We start from the raw sequence: 22,606 nt of genomic DNA, 5'->3' as shown, positions 1-22,606 counted from the left end.
AGTCCAACGTGCAGTAATCAATTGCTTTATTAATACACGTGATGGAAAAAGTAAATATTAGAGCTCCAACTCCCAAAGGCCGAGAATTGAAGACAGCGACAGCCAAATAATGCTGCCGGCAAATGTCTCCAACCAGAGACTTCGGGTTGAAGCACGTGATAATTTGTATGCGTTCTAATGGCTGAAGGTAGATGTTTTGTAAAAGAATCTTCCTCATTCGAGTTGGCCAGTCAACAGGACCGGTTATAGAGTTTTCCTAAAGGGCCATATGCAAATAAGCTGTTTGACTATTTTTCGTTGCTCCTCAATGTAGAACATAGAGTCACACAATGATGATGTTTCCTGCAGAACTCAGTGGAAGCCAACAGCTTGAAGCCCTCCAACACCGTCAAGACACTGGACCAACCAGAGTACGGCCATTTGCCAGCAAGTCCTACGTGTAACTGCCCCAAGTCAAAATTAGGCCTCACCTTTCCAGTTGGTTGCAGGAACAAACGTGCTCAGACAAAGCAAGAAAAAAAGTCAGCCTTGACACCAAATATTTTGCAGACCTCACAAAGGTCACCTCACCGGGTCGATTGTGTCACGCAGGTCTTTGAACGAAACGAGGACTTTTTTCCAACACAAATACCACCACTGCCATCTCACACCCAAGTAGAAAACGCCGCCATGTCCGACCAAACCACCGAAGCATCATCAAACATACGTCTGCCGGCCTTCAATTCTGTCCAAATTTACGACTTGTCAACTTTACCGAACGTACCCGTCCCAGGTCATGGATTTTCTGAACCCACACCACATGTCTCGATTGTGCACAACTCACCGTACTCCAACAGTGATTTCCATTTCCTGAACTCACACTGGAACGTGACATCAGTGTGCAGTCACCCAGACCCTGAGCAAACCTTTGAAACGGCATATTATCAGAGAGATGTGCAAAGCGGACTTCCTGAAAATACATGCAAAGAAGTACTTGCACCGCTTTACACACAACCACCACCGGGTTTTGGCCCGGCGTTTCGATCGACGGTCTACTATGAGACTTTGCCATCCGCTGCTGAACGATCCGATCATCAAATTACCCAACACGTTGAAAGGCTGCACGAAACTGCACAGATATGGTAAATGGTAAAAAAAAAAATTCGTACAATCGGTGAAAGGCCTGAGATGCTGTTTGAGATAGATCTGTCGGTTATTTCCATTCGGTGGTTAGTAAGGATCACGTTGCCGTATCAACTTTTGTTACACTTCCGTTTGTTGTGCCTCAAAAGTAAGCATTTTGAAGGCATAAATAAATAAATGATAAATAAACTAGAAGGGCACTCGGTAGAGCGAATAGCTCCGCCACGCAATGCCTGATCCACGAGAACATATCGGGTCCCATTACATTTTTGAAATATCATGCTGTATATCCTTTTTGGCCCTATCTCTCAATGGTGAAGAATCACTTTAAAAATTAAACAATTCTCGTCTCCGGATCCGGATCTTGACCAAAATCGAATCAATAATTATTCCTCGTCACACCCCCAACCTGTCCATCAAGTTTCATCTGAATCCGTCCAAAACTTTTTGAGATATCCTGCACACAAACAAACAAACAAACAAACAAACAGACAGACAAGAAAGGGGTGAAAACACAACCTCTTTCCACCTTCGGTGACGGAGGCAATAATTCCCTCCAGGGTCCAAATTCTTGAAAATTTTTATTTCACATTCGTCAATAGACTTTGTCTGTATTCAGCCATTCTAGCTTTTTCCTGAAAGTTATCCCTCTGGGGAATCTGTAGCTCCCGTGTGCAAGGATACCTGGAAAGGTAACGTTAGATCATCGGTCATGTGCAAACTTATCAACCCTCGATCTACCTGTGCCTTCAAGCCACAACTGGGTTGCATTTTGGGTTCATCCTTTTGGTGTTTCCAATTTAGCACGTACACGTCCATGCTGGGACGTCCATTTGTATTTGTTGTACCTGCTTTACGATTCGTGCTTCAAGCACATTTTGCTCTCATATTTGAGATTGTGTGGCAAGAGCACTTGTTGAACAAAACGCCTCTTAAACATACGGTAGATAAACATGTACTTTAACAAATTCAAATCCAGCAAAAGCAGCATGTCCCACTTCCTCCCTTCACCATGACGTGTTCACCGAAGATAAATTGGTTTACTCGATAGTTAATCAGGTTAAGACCATCGCTGTAGCAGATTCCGTACAATTTGCAGAAAAGAGACATTCTATAAATTACTCCATTTAAAATATTTCAATGCAACATGAAAAGCACAAAGTAATCTCTTATAACCGTTACAAATCCGATGACGATCGAGCAAATGTTAAAGGTAACACGTAGGTAGATTTCATTGATATTATATTATTAAATCTGTAAGTGATTGAGAAATGATTTTGTTTGATCGATTTATTTTTTGAGTCACTAAGTTTGAAAAAAAATTGAAACACCGGGAGATACGTTCACACGTTTGCAATCGAACAAACCGTTTCATCCCAAACTTGGCCAATCGAAAACGATTCACCGAATCTCGAAGAACCACCTGGATGCCGTGGCGTGGGCACCTGGACGCCCATTCGCACAACAAAAGATGATCTCGTAATTGAGAAGAATCTCAGTTTGAAATGCCTTACTGGTGGCCTTCATATAAATCTGCTAATTGAGGGACAAAGTGCAGGTTCATGATCTTATCGACAGCACCTTGAGCATATCGAGTGGTAAGACAACCTGTTTGGGGAGAATTCTGGAACATGAACCGAAACGTTCTCTCAAAAATACATTTAAACAGGTATGCGAGTCAGGCCAATTAAGCCAGCAAGGCGGTGGATTATTTACTTTGTTTTAAGGTGCCAATCATTCCCACATTCGTGTGGGGTCGGCCGAGGAAAGCTTTTGGCCCGAGTATTTCACGATCCGGCTGGCCAGACCCGACGTTCGACAGGAGGTGGAAGGAATTTGGAATTTGTTTGGGGTGCCGGTGAAGACTCCGCTACTCTCCGCGTAGAACCGTAACACGGAGATAGAATACGAAGAAGCATACTACACCCTCATGGAGCTTATACACAAGATCGCTGCCCCGACGCTTTAACGGAAAGTCTCTCAAAATATGTGAAGTGAAGATTCCTTTCGGCCAAATCGATACGAGACTTTCCAGCTCATGCACGGTAGTAATGGAAATCATTTCATACATGGCAACAGAGCTATTGAAGGTATTCAAATGCTTTATTACATTTAAATAGCTTCAATGGTTTTGTGTCACCTTGGAAAATTCCTTTGTTATTAATTACTCATGGTACTGTACCCAGGTTTGTGGAGGATTATAACATTTTTCACATTAAACTGCTTGGTCAACTCTTTTGGAAATGGTAACCAAACGTGAAATTGCATTTGGTGGAATCCTGCACGTGGATACGAGAATCCTGTTTACAAATGAATGGAAGGGCACCAAACTCTGTGGAATGAAACGTGGATGGTTTGGAGGAATGCCGCCATGCCGTGAGGACGTGCCATCCGCGGTCGGAGCGACGAGCTCTATCCGGAGTAATACTGATACAAGGAAGTAAAGAATACGGCAACAACCAAGGGAACAAGCCAGGATGTCCAACTGTGGAAAAGATCAGAGAAACAAAATCAATACAACACATGACCATACAAGGGGTGGCAGTCATATTTTTCAATTGAATACAGCGCGGTTAAACCCAAGTAACGGTACAAGTGGTTATGAACGTGAACCTCAAGGTACACTGTGGCACACACACACAGACACAGCTCAATGCCACCATATGATGCCTCGGTGCATCTTGCAGGAATCTTTCACAAACTTCCGGTTCGGGGTTTGATGCACGTGGACATCAGATCGGCAGTTCCTCTTTCCACTTGATCAAAGCCAAGTTTCCCAGACCAGATACGTTGTTAACTGTTTTATTACCTCCGCCACTGAAGCTGGATGGAGGTTATATTTTCTGTCTGTCTGTCTAACTGTCTGTCTTTTGTGAAATCGAAGAAGATTGGTTGGTCTGTTCTGCGTCAATCGCCTCAAGGTCACATTTTTACTCCGATCTCCAAGAAACCTAACCACCTGGTCGAGGTAGTGACAAGCTGAAAGCCTATGATTTGAGGTCAAAAGGTCAAGGTCACATCAATTTTCATCTGATTGACTTGATCTGTAAGTAGAGTATATAAAACTGAAAAACACTGGTGGACGGTGAACCCTCATCGAGGTGAAGCCTCGGTCAACCCATGTTAGTACGTCTATTGATTACTTATTAATGGACATTGACAACTTATTATTGGACGTCAACAACAACTGTGAGGACGTCACTTCCTGTAGTTTGCAAGAGGGTAAGCTCAAGCAGAACAAAACAAATGTGGTTTTTTTTTTTTTTGTGTGTATTTTGTTATCGTGATTTGTGTCAGGGGCTGTGGAACTGTGTTTATAAAATTGTTTTTATGTTCATAACAGTTTTAGCGGGTGATTAGGCCTGGTGTTGGCTTGGTGGTTAGGGTGGTGGCTTGGGATCCGAGGGTCCTGAGTTCAAACCCCGTTGGCCGCTGAATTAAATACACCAGGAGGTTGACTCAGCCTGTCATCCTTCCGAGGTCGGCAAAATGAGCACCAGTGTACTGGTAAGGGGGACACTGCATCAGCGGCATAGCCGCGTCCCAACCAATGATGCAACCAGCAGCCACAGGCTGCACTTGATAGAGAGAGGGTAATTGTTTTGGTTTATCGAAAGAATCAGGAGGAGGCCTCGTGTTTAAGTTTAGCGTTAAGTGAGTTGAGGGTTTGGGAGTATGGGGGTAAAAAAGGGTATAAATAGAGAACGAAGAAGAAAGGAAGAGGAGTTCATAAAATGTGATAGTTGCTCAGTGTGGACCATATCAACAATAGGGGAAGCAGAGGGGTCTTACTGCTGTAGGAAGTGTGAGGAAATAGCTCACTTGAGGATAGTTATTACTCGGTTGAAGGAATGGATGGATAATTTGCAGCAAGGAGCGGAATATGATAAATTTATAGATAATAGTTGGTTACAGTTGTGGAGTGGGGTTGCTGTGGATATTGGAAGTGGTGGAGGTGCAGTGGGGCAGGGGGGTGGTGGAGGTGCAGTGGGGGAAGGCGGTGGTGGAGGTGCTGCGGGGGCAGGCGGTGGTGACGGTGCTGCGGGGGCAGGCGGTGGTGACGGTGCTGCGGGGGCAGGCGGTGGTGACGGTGCTGCGGGGGCAGGCGGTGGTGACGGTGCTGCGGGGGCAGGCGGTGGTGACGGTGCTGCGGGGGCAGGCGGTGGTGACGGTGCTGCGGGGGCAGGCGGTGGTGACGGTGCTGCGGGGGCAGGCGGTGGTGACGGTGCTGCGGGGGCAGGCGGTGGTGACGGTGCTGCGGGGGCAGGCGGTGGTGACGGTGCTGCGGGGGCAGGCGGTGCAGTAATAGAAATTGGTAGACATGAGGTCTGGGAGACAGTTTTGTGGGTGATGAAATTAGTAAAATAATATGTTGATTCTTCATTCTGTAGGAAGGATTGTAGACACAGAATTCTGTTCAGTTTTGAAGGAGCACGAGTTAGGGACATTGAAGGAAGGGTAAATGATATTATATCGGGTCACGGCAGGATGATAGATACAGGATGTTGGATAAGCGGCTGAAAGCAAAGGGTTGTGAGGTCATGTTTTCTGGAATGCTCCCAAGATTAGGAAACAATATAGAAATTATGAGCAGAGCAACAGACATCAAGAAGAATGGCTGGAAGAATGGTGAAGGGAGGGGAGAGGAGAGGATGGAGGGGTGGAGAGGAAAGGGGGAGAGGAGAGGAGGGAGGGAGGGAAGGGGAAAGGAAAGGATGTCGGGAGGGGGGGGAAGTGGAGAGGAGAGACGACGGAGGAAGGGGGCAGAGACGCGAGGAGAGAGGGGGAGAGGATGGAGAGGGGGAGATAGGGTGGAGAAAGGGTGGGAGAGGAGAGGATGGAGAGAGGGGAGAGGAAGCTCGGAAGGGGGAAAGAGGGTGGAAATGTGGCGGGGGGGTCGATGTCTCACCAAATGTTGCTCTTCACTGCAGAAGGGAGGGGTGCAAGGAGGGGGGTGAAAGAGAGAGAGATAGAGATAGAGATAGAGATAGAGAGGGGGTGGGGGGGAGGGGAAAAATATTTGAAAAAAATATAATATAATATTTGAAATTACCAAATTGCCGTTTCCATGGCTACTGTTGATTTAGATTTCGCAAGCATTGTGCTATGTCTTTCACATGACAACTTTGTTGTTTGTCTGTCTGTGAGCAGGATATCTCAAAAAGTTATGGACGGATTCAGACGAAACTTGGGGAATGAGTTGGGAAGGTTACAAGAACGAGTCGATTAGATTCTAGTTCAGGTCCTGATCCAGATCCAACCTATCGGTGGGATACAAAATGTAAACTGTCCAGCCTGGCAGAGGTCCACCGAGTGCCATTCTAGTTTTAACTCCAGTTTTGCTGGTCAAGTTTTTCATCCAATTTTCGATGCCAAACCGTATATTGCGTGTTGAATCATCGAATTTGTGTCCCTGATAACGTCTGGCCTATTCGTGCTCGTCTGATTGTTGCTTCTGCCTCCATTTTTGATTCCACCTGCTTTGTTTTTGCTCCTTTTATCCCAACTATTGTTACTCAGTATACCTCAGCTTCTCCACCCATTGAACCATCCACATTCCCCCTCCCAAATTTTTGTGCTTCTGTATCCATCTTGGCCAATCCTTGCATTCTCCCCAACTCATCCTCACTGGCATCCCTTATTTGTCCGTCTCCATCTGTTTTCTCACTAAGCCGTGCTGTTGTTGTCCCCCCCCCCCAATCTCTGCTGTTACTTTTATGTTGAATCCTGATCCGTTCTGTGTTCTAGCTCTTCCATGAGCCTTGACTCTGCATCCAAAATAATAATAATAAACAAAACATAGCTCCTCCGTCTCAAAAAACCCCAACATTCCTGGAATATGTTTGTCCATCACAATCTCGTTAATGGTAATCAACTCGTTTATGTTTGCCACCAAAAAGATACAAGAGCAAGATGAGTGTGATGGAAAGTACTTCCATGACTTACCTACTCTTGCCAATTTCCTGTTGGACAAACGTGCCCTCCTGCAACACAAGAACATGGCTGTCGGTTAATAAATGAGTAAAACATTTCCATGTCTTGTACAATCTAAAACAAACTAGAATGGCACTCGGTCGGCATGCACACACGCACACACGTCCACCAGGCTCAACAGTTTACGTTTTGAATCTGGATCCAGAACTTAAACAAAATCAAATCGGCTTGTTCTTGTCACCTCCACAACTAATCCACCGGGTTTTGTCAAAATCCATCCAAAACTTTTTGATATCCTGCTATATGTCGTTTCAGCCCGATCACTCAATGGTGGTGAAGAATCACTGAAATTTTTTTATTCTATCCAGATCTTCACCAAAATCGAATAAATTCATCCTCGTCACATACCCAACCTGTCCACGAGGTTTCGTCTGAATTTGGCCACAACCTTTTGAGATGTTGTGCTCGCAGACAGACAGATAGGGGTGAAAACATAACCTCTACCACCAAACACAACTGCATTAAAGCGGATGTATTCCACCTTCTATCTCCACTAGTTTAAATATGTTAACACAAACATTTCATCTTGTGTTGAAAATACTTTCCACATGAAGCAAATAATGTTTAATTTGCACAGAAACAAAGTAAACAACAAAAAGAGCAATCAGAGATTGCAGAACTTTGCCAGGCCTAGTTTTGTGTGGTGTTTGTGTACCACTGCCACCACTGTTTGCGTTATGTAATTAGAGACATAACTAGAACTACCACCTTATAACTGCTGGCAATGATGACCGGGTACTACGATGTCCCGCTTCAATTGGACACCTGACCCTGGCCCATGACGATTTTCATTATTATTCAATTGAATTGAGAATGGGATTAAAATAAATTCAATTCAGATCGATGGAACATTAAATAGGTACAAGTCCTGCATTGGAGGAATCAGAGCAACCCAAAGAAGCAAAAAAGAAAAGATGAAGTCATCAGGAGGAACCTGGATAGGATTCACATTTCAGCTGCGACTCCTCTACCCTCAAACCCATCCAAGTGCAGACAAGTAAGCCTTATTCAAAAATAATAATGGAGGTATGCACACCCACCTCCAAGCTGTCTAGCCTGGGTTCAAATCCCAGCCCAGCTAAAAACGGCCATCCTGGCGTTTCACAGGCAGGGCGATTCATCAATGTGTGTGTGTCGTCACTCGGATGGACGTTTAGCCGGGTGTTTCATATGCCAGCATTTGTTGGTGGATGTTAAAGACATCCTTCATAAAGAGGTGCCAAATTATCGCCGGTACCCTGAACAGAATTACACATTCCTACCCAAATGACCTCAATCAAGTATCAAGCCTGACCACTCGGTTTGTGAAAGACTTGGACAAACTCGAGAGTTCATGGAACACCTTATCACAGACAGACCCGAGAAGAAAAAGGACATGGCCAGGAAAATTTGCAGCAAATTTGATTGTTCGAGATAATGTAAAATGCCGTAATATTTTGTCCAGGTATTGCTAAACGAAAGGTTTTTAAAAGTGCCAATAAAGTGATTTGTGTTCTCCAGTGATGAAGTATGTAATTAAATTGAAATAAAATAAAGATCTTGAAGGTTGAAGAAAAAAAAAAATTACCGCAAATTTACCACCACTGATGCAATGTCTTTTACACCACCTTATTTAACACGTTACGTTAGTTATGCATGCCTGTTGTTTGTGTCCTTTATAAGGTCTTTAAAAACAACCTTTCCTGGAATGATTTCAAGTTTTGTTTGACTGACAGACAGACAGACATTGTGAAATATTCTCACCCCTCTGTGTGTTTGTGTGATCAGGACAAATTCAGGGACAGTTCTGCTAAACTACAGGTTTGTTTTCCAATCAGTGTTCTGATTTGTGTTCAACATTCAATTTCAATCAAGTTGTTCCTCGATCATAAACTGACGTTTGTGGACAGACAGACAATGTGAACCAACTGGGTTTTAATTTTTTTTAATATACAATGTCAAGGCTTGTGTAAGAGCTAACGCACAGAATGTGCACAGACTTGACAGAAGTAAATAGACACCATGATTTTTAAAAGAATTTATTTATTTAACATTTGAAGAACATATGATCCATTATAACAGACACAGACACAGACACAGACACAGACACAGACACAGACACAGACACAGACACAGACACAGACACAGACACAGACACAGACGGAGACGGATTTTGTGGACTTGCCATTTTGCAGATTTCAACGCTTTTACTCTTTCAGGCGTAGAACTAATGAGTTCCGAAATTTCCTCTTGTGGGATTAGTGCCCAAGCTTCACAAAAAATATTTCACAATTCTGCCCGTGATGTTGATTTCCTGGACTTTTTCCACCCAGCTCGATCCAATATGGCCCAGACTGACTTAGCCATGGAAGTCACTTGATCCCATTTCTGCCCTGCCATTCTTTGGTCTTATTTGCAGTGTGGCATGGTGCTCCATCTTCCATGAGCAGTGTTGTTTTTGACCATATGATCAGTGGAGAAGACTGGGAAAAGTCCATCCTCAAGGATATAAAATAAATGTATATCACAGAGTTGATGTTGCCAACACACTCCACAAGCTCTGACTGACCAGAGCTCCAGATTGCTCCCATCACTGAAAAACCACTGTGTTTGACAGTTGGCTGCAAATCGGTTCAAAGAGAACTCTTGACTGGGAAGTCTCCAGACCCATACGCATCCACTGTCAGAAAGTTGAGCAAATTGAGACTCATCTGAAACAATTATACAACAGCGCAATGTTGCCGTGCTGTAAAAATGATCGTTTGACAAAACTCCAAGGGTCTGGTGGTTATCTCGTCAGCCCCCTTCTTTCTCCTTTGAATGTTGGCTGGTCGAAGAAGAGGTTTTCTCCTATCTGCTCTCCCATAGTAGCCCAGTTGATGAAGGTACTGCATGGCAGTTCTTGAGCTAACTTGGACCTCCTCTGCAACATCTGCTGCCTTGCAACGGGAAGTTTTCTCAATGGACCGCTTGACAGCTCGAAGACGCCTTTCTGAGGGCCAAGATCGACCAGAACGGGAAGCTGTGGATTCCTTGCCTTCGCTGGTGAATTGCACAATCACCAAATTGACCGTAGAAAGCGGAATGCCAAGGTTCTGAGCTATCTCGTGCTGGCTAACTCCACCTTCCGAATGGCCATCAATTTGTCCTCTTTGAAAATCGGAAAGTTTGTGTGCTCCCTGGGTTTGAGGCATAGTTAATTGTCATACATGACCAAAGAATTCGTTTCTGCAAATAAATAGTGAATTTTAAGACAAATCACCGAGTACAACTGTTATACAGATGAAATATTATATATTATACAGATGAAATTAGATTATACACACATTCCGCGTGATTTTGAAACGGTCTGGCACCCTGCCCTACTCACTAAACTCTCTTCCTATGGTATCCAAAGCCATCTCCACTCATGGCTCGCAGACTTCCTCTCCTGTCACAGTCAACGTGTGGCCCTAAATGGAGTTCTTTCATCCCCTCTTCCTGTGCAGGCTGGAGTTCCTCAAGGTAGCGTTCTGGGCCCTGTTCTTTTTCTGGTTTTCATCAATGATCTCTCCGACTCTCTGGAAAATCCTCTACATCTCTTGGCTGATGACTCCACCCACAGTTGTTCCATCTGTCATCCCTCAGACCGGCAACCCTTCACTCTCTCTAGACCTAGATAAAATCACAAACTGGTCCAACACGTGGAACATGTCTTTCAATCCTGACAAATCTCACACTCTCACTATGTCTCTCCGAAAGGACTGTCTGGAACCCCCCCCCCCAACCCCACCCCCATCTTTCTCAACAATGCTCTGGAATAAGTCCTTTCATCCAAGCTTCTGGGTTTCACTCGCTGCCATGATCTTTCCTAGGAAAGCCACATTTCCAACCTGGCCTCCAAAGCCAGTCGCCGACTGGGAATCCTCTGTCGTGCAAAGTCCTTCCTCAGCCCACCTGAGCTCCTTACCACATACAAAGCTTTCGTCCGCAGTCTGATGGAGTACTGCTCTCCCCTCTGGGCTGGTGCTCCTGCCTCTCACCTTTCTTTGCTTCACGCCGTGGAAACCAAGGTATTGAGGATCAATGGTATCGCCCACGGTGATGCTGAGTCTTTGGGCCTCTCACTGTCTCACCGCAGGCAGGCCGGTGGTCTTTCTGTCTTCTACCATCTCCTCTCCGGTCTCGCCCCCCACCCCCCGCTCTGTCTATGATATGTCCCCCTCCCCCCATATTTCCGCATGGCGTTCAAGGTCCGCCAAAAACCCCCTTCTGGTAAAACTACCAAAATCACGAATCACTGCTCACCTTCACCCTCATTCCTCTTTTTCCCCGCCTTTGGAATAAATTCCCACACTCTGTTCAATCCCATTCTTCCCTCTAGGCCTTTGAAACAGTTGTTCACCACCACCTCTTATCTTCCCCCATCCAAATCCTCGATCTTTTCTACCCCCATTAATCCACCCCAAACCCACCTCCTTCAAATTCCCTGCTTTCCTTCCTGAAAGTCCCTGTCCATCTTGTTTACCCTGTGTACCCAACCCCATCTCTCTCCCTTCCACAGATCTCCTAATGTCTCTGTTCCCCACTGTTTTGTCCTTCCCACTCCTGCCCCTTTGTCTCATGCCCCCCACCTCCCTGTGCATTGTGTGTTAGCTCTCATACGATCTTTTCTCATACGATCTCATACAATCTTTTTGATCTCATACGATTAAAAAGTACATTTGTGCACAGCTCGGCGAGGTAATAAGAACATTTCCAAACCTTGTGGACTTCATATTTCTTCTTTTCTTTCTGAAACGAGCAGGACAGGATCAAAAATCAGTTAAAAATTGTTCACATATAATCTCCAGTCCATATCCCTTCCTTTACAACCTTCCCAGACTTTACCCCCACAATGTGTCCAATGCCATTTATCGTATCAGTTTTATTAACCAACTAGAGAGATCACACAACTCACCCCAATCTTGAGAAAAAGGACATGAAAATTTTTTTTAAACCCTTGCTTCACGTATCTGAGTACGATCTATATTTCCTACGAACCGCCATTTTGTCAGAATCTCCATATATATATATATATATATATATATATATATATATATATATATATATATATATATATATATATATATATATATATATATATATATATATATATATATATATATATATATATATATATATATATACATATCTCTATTATAATACCAAGCTTGCACACTAAAAACTCGGCTCGCCGTCACACGATCCCTATGAATTTGCTGTGGCAGCGGACATGCCGACAATGTTTGGGAAGTCTTGGCGTTCCATAGTACCACTTGCATTTTGCACAATGCGTATTTTTGTCATTCCCCGTGTACGGTCTGTCGTCTGCTACCAGCTATGTTGTATTGCTATCCCATGCATGTGCACGGGTATCGCTGGTATCTATATATTAATACTGAAGGACCAATTTTGTGTTCCTCCGAGCGGTCGCGTCACGTTTTTCTCGGTACTGTGACCTGGACTGAAAGAAACTTCGTACCTGTAAGAGTGCATCGCACATCGTGGCAATAGTCAACTTTCAACTGTGAAGCAGAATAAACACTTTTCGTTTTACATTCGTTTGCATGGCGACGTGTGACGTCACCGCTGAGAGGCGTAAGGACGTCATGACATCATCGGTCATTCGCTGACGTCATTACGTCTGTTGTCCACAGACTGTCACCACTGAGAGGCGTAATGCCACTCCTCGAAAACAGCGTCTGCAATGTAAAACCCTCTTCTGCACATTCTGACTACCTCAGAATGTGAATTCGACAGAAAAAATGGAACAAGAAACATTTTATATAAAGAAATTTGATAAATCACATTGTGAACATTGGATATATTGGCATCCGAACGAACCCTCACTCGAGAAACTTCGCGCAGAACGTGGGTTTGGCTATCTATATATTAATACTGAAGGACCAATTTTGTGCTCCTCCTAGCGGTCGCGTCACGTTTTTCTCGGTACTGTGACCTGAGAAGTTTTGACACGGTGTTTGTACGTCAAAGTAGACACGTGCACAAATCAGGGGACTTCTTCACAAGGAGTAGTGTACACCAAAAAATGTCTTGTACAAGGACGTTTTGTAGGCCTCATTAGGTAAGGCCATGGAGTACGTCGACTGGGATCCGGCTCTTACAAGAGCCACCACTGGTTGTCATATTGGGCTCATGGAACGGAATCCGTCTGTGATGGGGTTTCAGCTAGTGTATATATATATATATATATATATATATATCCCTAACGCTGAGAGCACGAGCAGCAAATTTGATTGGTCGAGATGGCATAATATTTTGGCCAAGTACAACGAAACTGGAGGTTCTTGGAAGTGCCAAGAAGGTGATTTGTGTTCTGCAGTGTTCATGTAAATAATTCAATTGAAATAAAATAAAGGTTAAAAAAAAAAGATTTTTTGAAAGTTTACCGCCGTTGCTGCACCATCACATGTTACGTTCGTTCTTTGTGCCTGTTGTTTGTGTCCTTTACGACATCCTGAAAACCAATAAGTTTCCTTTTTGGAATGATTTTCAATTTTGTTTGACTACCAGGCAGGCAAACAGAACAAAAATATTACTTTACTACTCTGTATGTATATACTCGATCAGGATGAGATTCTGTACAATTTGCCGAAATTCAACTGAAATAAAGTAGTTCCTCGATCATAGACTGATGATGTCTGCAGGAGACACACATACACACAGAGTGAACCAATTGCTTAACCATGCTTTGCCCTTCGCGTGCCCCGGGTAAATAAACAAAAGTGTTCATAGCAGATTTGATGAGGCATGGCCTCGAAGCTGGAAATGGGTGACAGATGGCTTTACAGGTGCAGGTGTGTTTCAGCACCAATGGTTATAATTTATAGAAAATGATACAGAAATAAAACGAGCCGCGAGGACGACCGAGCGGTCGACGAGCCGCGAGGACGACCCAGCGGTCGACGAGCCGCGAGGACGACCCAACCTTAATGATAACGACAATCTAGCTTTGTTACAAGCCTGGGTAACAACTCACCGGGTGAACCTCTCCGATGAGGAACGACTCTGATAAGAATCGAGCATCCGTTGAGTGTCCGATGTCTTCAAAGCAATCGGTGGCATCGATTCCACCGTGCTCCAGCAGCACTTCCTCTCCGCCAGGGTGCTGGAAGAGAAAAGTGAAATCACAATTCCGACAAGGCAGCAGATTTATTTGCGCAAATCAATTTCCTCATCAACAGCAGGTGTTACTCAAGCACACGAGCATGTGGGAGTCGTTTGCTATCGTTTGCTGTGGGAAGCACACACAAAGCTATCCAGTCTGAGTTTGCTCTCCAACAGGATAAAATGTAACCAGAAAACCTGACATCCGGTTGGAGTGCCAGAAGGACCGGGGATTGCATCACGAAGCATGCAGTCATGCATGCCACTTCATGAAGAAGCCACTTCAAGTGGGGACATAAAGCTGGTTGTCTTGCCTGCACCGAGGTTTTGGTGATCAAACATCCCATCATACCTTTCACAAGCGAGGGGGCTGTGTGTACTGGTACCTTGGCCAAAATTATAAACTTGGGATTGGTTGTACAATTGGCACTACGTGAGCAAAATTGGTTGGTCAACTTCCCGGTATGGGTTTAATACCCCCGGCTGCTCACTCTCACCATCCCACAGTTTGTGAGAGAGAGGCCTTTGTCCTGCACTGGACTCATTGAAAGTGAAGATAAGGGAGTGAGTGTTGTCTGTGGATATAAACCTGAGGTGTGTTCCGTTAGCAAAAGGCTTGCTTACTGCTTGCCAAGTGGCTTGCTTGTTTCAAAGCGCTCAAGCAAGCACTCCAACACAATGGGGCGCTTGGCACTGTTTAACAACATGGCGGTCCGCATATAAACAATGCGATCATCTTGTGACAACTTCTCCAAAGGAATTTATGGTGCGAGCAGCTACTACAGAGTATGAGGAAGAAGGAAAGAAAGATGAATAAATGAAGAGTCACAAGAAGGAGCCCCCTTCCAAGCTTATCTCAGGACCTTCCACTGTGCATTGGGGGGGAAGAGGTTACATTTTGGGGAGAGGGGATGGGAGTAGATCTTGAAGAATTATGTTGAAAAGTAGAAATAACAATAAAAGTATGAAATGCAGGTTTTTAATAACACGAGCAGAGTACCCAACCTCTGGGTGGCTGGACATTGCACATTACGCGCTGAACAAAGTACAAACTGTACTCTGTATATTGCCAGAAGACTTTTTTGACGTTTGTGTGGTGTGTGTTTAAAGAGGTCTAACAAGTCTAAAGGTATGCAGGGTCAAGGTGTCTAAAGGGTGTAAAGGTCTTCAGGGTCCGAAGGGTTCGAAAGGGTATGTTCAAATAGTAGTCAGGGTCTGAAGGGTCTATAGGGTGGAAAGGGTCTATAGGGTATAAAGGGGTCAAACAGGTTTAAAGAGGCTATCAAGTCTCAAGGGGTCTGAAGGTCTAGACTCTTGGGGTAAAAGGGGTCTGGAGGATGTTAATTCGTAAAGGCATCAAAAGGGTCTAAAAACGTCGAAGAGGCCTAAGTGGTCCAAAAGGCACGTTCTAATGGACGCAGTGATGGAGTAATGGACGTTCTAACCGAACGTGAGTAAGAGACACAAGTACTTAGTGTAACTTTTTACACACACACACACACTTTTTATGGTATAGGTTATTACGAGTACATACATAACAGGGGTTTCCCTCTGAACATTTCATCAGTTGTAGAATTGTTTTGAATCACATTACGGTGGCCATTTTTGCTAACATAACGAAGCACCTCTTCATCGCTCGCTCCTCTCACCCACCAAGTGGCTTGAAAAGCGATAACAAGCTACTCCATCGTGGAACACACCCCAAGGGTGACAACCCAAACTCGGTGATCCCCGTACCTCCACTGTTTTGTAATGTTTTTCAACAATAACACTTTATAGGAAAAAAAAAAACACATGACAAGAGAAAATGTTTAATAATCAATACGTGTTGTTTACAAGTGAAGACAATCGATTTCACAAGATCTGATCTCTCATGATAATAACATTCTGCAACAAAGGTCAAAAGAGGCCGCACAGGGGCCCAGCACACGAACAACAGGACCATTAATGGGACAGATAAGACTATCCACACAGAGGAGGGTTCTGGTTCGAATCCTCTTGTTCATCTGCTCTTTGCCATCGAGCATAGCACAGGCGAACAATGTGCTTTACAAACCCTCGAACCCCACCAACCCTCAACCCCGACAAACCCCACAAACCCTCGACCCCGACAAACCCCACAAACCCTCAACCCTGACCAACCCCACAAACCCCACAAACCCAACGAACCCCACCAACCCTCAACCCTGACAAACCCTCGAACCCTACAAACCCCATCAACCCTCAACCCCGACCAACCCCACCAACCCTCAACCCCGACAAACCCCACAAACCCTTAACCCCGACGGACCCTGACGAACCCTCAACCCTGACGGACCCTGCCAAACCCTCAACCCTGACGGACCCTGCCAAACCCTCAACCCTGACGGACCCTGCCAAACCCTCAACCCTGACGGACCCTGCCAAACCCTCAACCCTGACGGACCCTGCCAAACCCTCAACCCTGACGGACCCTACCAAACCCTCAACCCTGACGGACCCTGACGGACCCTGACGAACCCTCAACCCTGACGGACCCTGACGAACTCTGATGGACCCTGCTGAACCTTTAACCCTGATGGACCCTGACGAACCCTGACAGACCCTGCCGAACCCTCAACCCTGACAGACCCTGACGGACCCTGCCGGACCCTGACAAACCTTCGACCCCGACGAACCCTACAAACCCTCGAACACTGACGAACCCTGACGAACCCCAAAAACCCGACGAACGCTGACGAACCCCACAAACCCTCGAACGCTGACGAACCCCGACGAACCCCACAAACCCTCGACCCCTACAAACGCTGACGAACCCCACAAACCCGACGAACCCCCAAACCCCTAAACCCTCGACCCCGACAAACCTCCCACCGCTGTCTCCATCCCATTGTGGTTTGTCGTCCACGGTGACGTGCAGAGTTTTAATCCACTAACAATTCATTTTAAAGGGTTCATCTTGAGATCGTAAGCCTGGTGTTGGCTTCGTGGTTCGGGTGGCGGCTTGGGATCCCAGGGTCCTGAGTTCGAGACCTGTTGGCCGCTGAATTAAAATACACCAGGAGGTTCACTCAGCCTATCATCCTTCCGAGGTCGGCAAAATAAACACCAGTGTACTGGTAAGGGGGACACTGCATCAGCGGTAAAATGAGCACCAGTGTACTGGTAAGGGGGACACTGCATCAGCGGCAAAATGAGCACCACTGTACTGGTAAGGGGGACACCGCATCAGCGGTAAAATGAGCACCGTGTACTGGTAAGGGGGACACTGCATCAGCGGTAAAATGAGCACCAGTGTACTGGTAAGGGGGACACTGCATCAGCGGTAAAATGAGCACCAGTGTACTGGTAAGGGGGACACTGCATCAGCGGTAAAATGAGCACCAGTGTACTGGTAAGGGGGACACTGCATCAGCGGCAAAATGAGCACCAGTGTACTGGTAAGGGGGACACTACATCAGCAATAAAATGAGCACCAGTGTACTGGTAAGGGGGACACTGCATCAGCGGTAAAATGAGCACCAGTGTACTGGTAAGGGGGACACCGCATCAGCGGTAAAATGAGCACCAGTGTACTGGTAAGGGGACACTGCATCAGCGGTAAAATGATGGTAAGGGGGACACTGCATCAGCGGTAAAATGAGCACCAGTGTACTGGTAAGGGGGACACTGCATCAGCGGTAAAATGAGCACCAGTGTACTGGTAAGGGGACACTGCATCAGCGGTAACATGAGCACCAGTGTACTGGTAAGGGGGACACTGCATCAGCGGTAAAATGAGCACCAGTGTACTGGTAAGGGGGACACCGCATCAGCGGTAAAATGAGCACCAGTGTACTGGTAAGGGGACACTGCATCAGCGGTAAAATGATGGTAAGGGGGACACTGCATCAGCGGTAAAATGAGCACCAGTGTACTGGTAAGGGGGACACTGCATCAGCGGTAAAATGAGCACCAGTGTACTGGTAAGGGGACACTGCATCAGCGGTAAAATGATGGTAAGGGGGACACTGCATCAGCGGTAAAATGAGCACCAGTGTACTGGTAAGGGGGACACTGCATCAGCGGTAAAATGAGCACCAGTGTACTGGTAAGGGGGACACTGCATCAGCGGTAAAATGAGCACCAGTATACTGGTAAGGGGGACACTGCATCAGCGGTAAAATGAGCACCAGTGTACTGGTAAGGGGGACAACTGCATCAGCGGTAAAATGAGCACCAGTGTACTGGTAAGGGGGACACTGCATCAGCGGTAAAATGAGCACCAGTGTACTGGTAAGGGGGACACTGCATCAGCGGTAAAATGAGCACCAGTATACTGGTAAGGGGGACACTGCATCAGCGGTAAAATGAGCACCAGTGTACTGGTAAGGGGGACACTGCATCAGCGGTAAAATGAGCACCAGTATACTGGTAAGGGGGACACTGCATCAGCGGTAAAATGAGCACCAGTGTACTGGTAAGGGGGACAACTGCATCAGCGGTAAAATGAGCACCAGTGTACTGGTAAGGGGGACACTGCATCAGCGGTAAAATGAGCACCAGTATACTGGTAAGGGGGACACTGCATCAGCGGTAAAATGAGCACCAGTGTACTGGTAAGGGGGACACTGCATCAGCGGTAAAATGAGCACCAGTATACTGGTAAGGGGGACACTGCATCAGCGGTAAAATGAGCACCAGTGTACTGGTAAGGGGGACACTGCATCAGCGGTAAAATGAGCACCAGTGTACTGGTAAGGGGGACACTGCATCAGCGGTAAAATGAGCACCAGTGTACTGGTAAGGGGGACACTGCATCAGCGGTAAAATGAGCACCAGTGTACTGGTAAGGGGGACACTGCATCAGCGGTAAAATGAGCACCAGTGTACTGGTAAGGGGGACACTGCATCAGCGGTAAAATGAGCACCGTGTACTGGTAAGGGGGACACTGCATCAGCGGTAAAATGAGCACCATTGTACTGGTAAGGGGGACACTGCATCAGCGGCACAGCCGCGTCCCAACCAATGATGTAACGAGAGAGAAAGAGAGAGAAAAATCATTTTCATATGAACATCAAACATGTAAATCCATTTCCCCACAAATCATCGTGTGAACCCTGAACCCGAAAACGAGACAGCACGAGGTAAGTACAGCACGGGGTAAGTACAGCACGGGGTAAGTACAGCACGGGGTAAGTACAGCACGGGGTAAGTACAGCACGGGGTAAGTACAGCACGGGGTAAGTACAGCACGGGGTAAGTACAGCACGGGGTAAGTACAGCAGGGGTAAGTACAGCACGGGGTAAGTACAGCACGGGTAAGTACAGCACGGGTAAGTACAGCACGGGGTAAGTACAGCACGGGGTAAGTACAGCACGGGGTAAGTACAGCAGGGGTAAGTACAGCAGGGGTAAGTACAGCACGGGGTAAGTACAGCACGGGGTAAGTACAGCAGGGGTAAGTACAGCACGGGGTAAGTACAGCACGGGGTAAGTACAGCACGGGGTAAGTACAGCACGGGGTAAGTACAGCACGGGGTAAGTACAGCACGGGGTAAGTACAGCACGGGGTAAGTACAGCACGGGGTAAGTACAGCACGGGGTAAGTACAGCAGGGGTAAGTACAGCACGGGGTAAGTACAGCACGGGTAAGTACAGCACGGGTAAGTACAGCACGGGGTAAGTACAGCACGGGGTAAGTACAGCACGGGGTAAGTACAGCAGGGGTAAGTACAGCACGGGGTAAGTACAGCACGGGGTAAGTACAGCACGGGTAAGTACAGCACGGGGTAAGTACAGCAGGGGTAAGTACAGCACGGGGTAAGTACAGCACGGGGTAAGTACAGCACGGGGTAAGTACAGCACGGGGTAAGTACAGCACGAGGTAAGTACAGCACGAGGTAAGTACAGCACGGGGTAAGTACAGCACGGGGTAAGTACAGCACGAAGGGGAAACACCTGTAAGGAATGTCCTTCTCCTCCTTCACCTCCACTCTCCCATTAGTGTTTCCCCCTTTCCCTTTTGTTCCCCTCCATTCTGCTCGAACTCTTCCACGAGCCTCGACCATGTAAATAAAAGAAGACTCTCATCCCACGATCTCCACACGCGGGAAGTGCGAAACTTGCACCACAAACGACAGGATTAATTAATTAATTATTATACAAAGTAAATGGCACCTCGTTCAGGAGCTTGGTGACGTCGTACACCTTGTTATGAATGATGATCCAGTTTTCCTTGCACGTGTTGTGCTGCTGAATCTCTTCCAACGTGTAGAACCTCACTTCCTCAGCGTCCGCCATCCCTCAAAATCCGCACGGGCCGACGGACACGCACCGACTGGGACGCCGTGCTGACGTCAGCAATCGCAGGTCAAAGTCGAGCAACGAGGCGTGGCTTTCCGTCAGGGATTACGTCATCACGTTGACACGCTCGACGCACGGCTTTCCGTGAGGGATTACGTCATCACGTTGACACGCTTCTCCCTCGATCGACGCACGGCTTTCGTGCGGGATTACATCATCACGTTGATGTCCTTGCTTCCAGTCGCAGTCTGATCATTTTATTTAGGCGATTAAATTAATAAATTACCACACGTCATCGGTGGAGATTTTATTTCGTTATATTCGAACAATCCATGTTAATTGAGGTAATAGTAGTCGCATCAATTTTTCAGAGAGTATTAGAAAAGAAACACCTGTCGACGTTCTCAAGCTGGTTTTTCCTCATTCGAGCCAGCGATTTGGCAGCGATCTTTTACCCTGATAGTCAGACCGTGGTCAATCACGTGTGCGGTGATGTCCACGTCAACGTCGTGGACGGTCAGGGAAATCTGAAGGGACCAGTCGAGCTCGTGAGGAAAACACACACACACACATACACACACACACACACACACACACACACACACACACACACACACACACACACACACACACACACACACACACACACACACACACGGAGGCCATTCAGCCCATCATACTTGCTCCACATCAACACAACAACAATTTATCAACACGAGATCAAAAGAAGAAAATGCAAAATTATTTGTTTTTAAACGAAGTGGATTTTTGTATTTTTTTTTTCCTCCTCAGGGGAGGGGGCTTGCATGGTCTTGGGTACAAAAAAAACAAGCTCAAATGAGCTAAGATCCTCATCCTCATAACGATGACGTCATAAAAACGAATATGACGTCATTGTGATGTATCGGGTTTGCGATAAATTATCTGTGCTCATGCCTGGCTTGATTCCTGCAAACAAAATTCAAACAGCTTGCCGAGTTTCGGAGATAATGGTGTAGGCGATTTCCATTTGCGGCGATATTATGACGTCAACTTCTTTTTCTGGGAAGAATTTCCAAAATCGGAGATGGTTACTGCCTACGCGTGGGCTTTCTGCATATACATGGCAAGTTTCACGAAGATCCGATGAAAACTCTGGGTTGTGAAACAAAAAAATGTCAAAAAATAGGAATGACGTCATAAAAATTGATATGACGTCATAGTGATGTATCATATGTGCGGTAATTCATCTCTGCTAATGCCCTGTTCGATTCCCACAAACAGAATTCAAAAAGCTTGCCGAGTTTCGGAGAGAATTTTTTAGGCGATTTCCATTAGCGGAGATATTTTGACGTCATAACTTTTTCTCTCGGAGGAATTTTCAAAATCGGAGATGGTTACTGTCTGCGCAGGGTATTTTTACCTTTATATGCCAAGTTTCAGGAAGTTTCGATGAAAACTGTAGGCTGTGAAACAAAAAAGTCCACAAGAACAACAACGTGAGTAAGACTTAGAGATCCTCCACGAGGATCTAAAAACACACAACCCCCCCGCCCCCTCCTTAACAAGACCCCCACTAACAGCACTCCGTACACATGTACACAATCACCCATCAATGGTCAAACTACCAAAAAGTCCTATCAACATCCCTATTCCCCTCTATCTCCATAACTTCCAGGTACCTATCTAATTCTAATTTAAACTTATCTCCTGTTTCTGCTGAAACTGCCTTTTCCAGGGAGACCATTCCATGCATTAACTACTCTCTGAGTGAAAGTCCCCCTCCCTTACTACCATCTTAACTCTCCTCTTCTTTACTCTCAGGCTTTACTTTACTTTACTCCCCTGGTCCTATCACTGTCTACTCTGTTGAATAATTCATCTTCGCTTATTTTATCTCTACCTTTCATAATCTTAAACATCTCTATCATGCCTCCTCATAACCTCCTCCTTTTCTGGTGTATAAAGCCCCGTCTCCCTCAGCCGCTCCTCATAGTTGAGTCGAACCGAAGGAGAGGACATTGTGTCGGTGTCATCAGAACTTGTCAACCTTTTTCACCGGATCGGCCTGCTCGATCCCTCCTTCAAACCAACCGGAGGAAATCAACTGAAACATCG

At 46.0% G+C, this 22,606-nt stretch overlaps 2 protein-coding genes across 3 annotated transcripts in view; one reads left to right on the top strand and one right to left on the bottom strand.

Annotated features, from left to right (window-relative positions):
• Window positions 1-2,090, top strand: part of LOC147012432 (uncharacterized) — a 50,173-nt gene extending 48,083 nt beyond the window's left edge. The window contains exon 11 of the mRNA XM_085856644.1: window positions 349-2,090. Coding sequence (XP_085712770.1) covers window positions 349-1,125 — 777 coding nt within the window. The 3' untranslated portion in view covers window positions 1,126-2,090. The remainder of the gene's footprint in view (window positions 1-348) is intronic.
• Window positions 1,685-20,615, bottom strand: LOC147012431 (cytochrome b5-like). Of its 2 annotated transcripts, XM_085856651.1 has the most exons (5): window positions 20,384-20,615; window positions 14,117-14,245; window positions 11,839-11,868; window positions 7,069-7,106; window positions 1,685-3,607 (listed from the first exon to the last, which is right to left on the bottom strand). In XM_085856651.1, the coding sequence occupies exons 1-5, from the start codon at window positions 20,504-20,506 to the stop codon at window positions 3,535-3,537; spliced, it is 393 nt and encodes a 130-aa protein (XP_085712777.1). In that variant the 5' UTR covers window positions 20,507-20,615; the 3' UTR covers window positions 1,685-3,534. The 2 variants fall into 2 exon arrangements, with proteins under 2 accessions (XP_085712777.1, XP_085712778.1); XM_085856652.1 differs by lacking the exon at window positions 11,839-11,868.
• Window positions 20,616-22,606: the final 1,991 nt, after the last annotated feature.

This window comes from Eptatretus burgeri, chromosome 15 (genome assembly GCF_056783735.1).
Source record: "Eptatretus burgeri isolate ZD-2024b chromosome 15, Ebu_testis_v1, whole genome shotgun sequence".
In the NCBI taxonomy this organism is placed as follows: domain Eukaryota; kingdom Metazoa; phylum Chordata; class Myxini; order Myxiniformes; family Myxinidae; genus Eptatretus; species Eptatretus burgeri.
The sequence above is the reverse complement of the archived record's forward strand: the minus strand, read 5'-3'. Positions and strand labels throughout refer to the sequence as shown.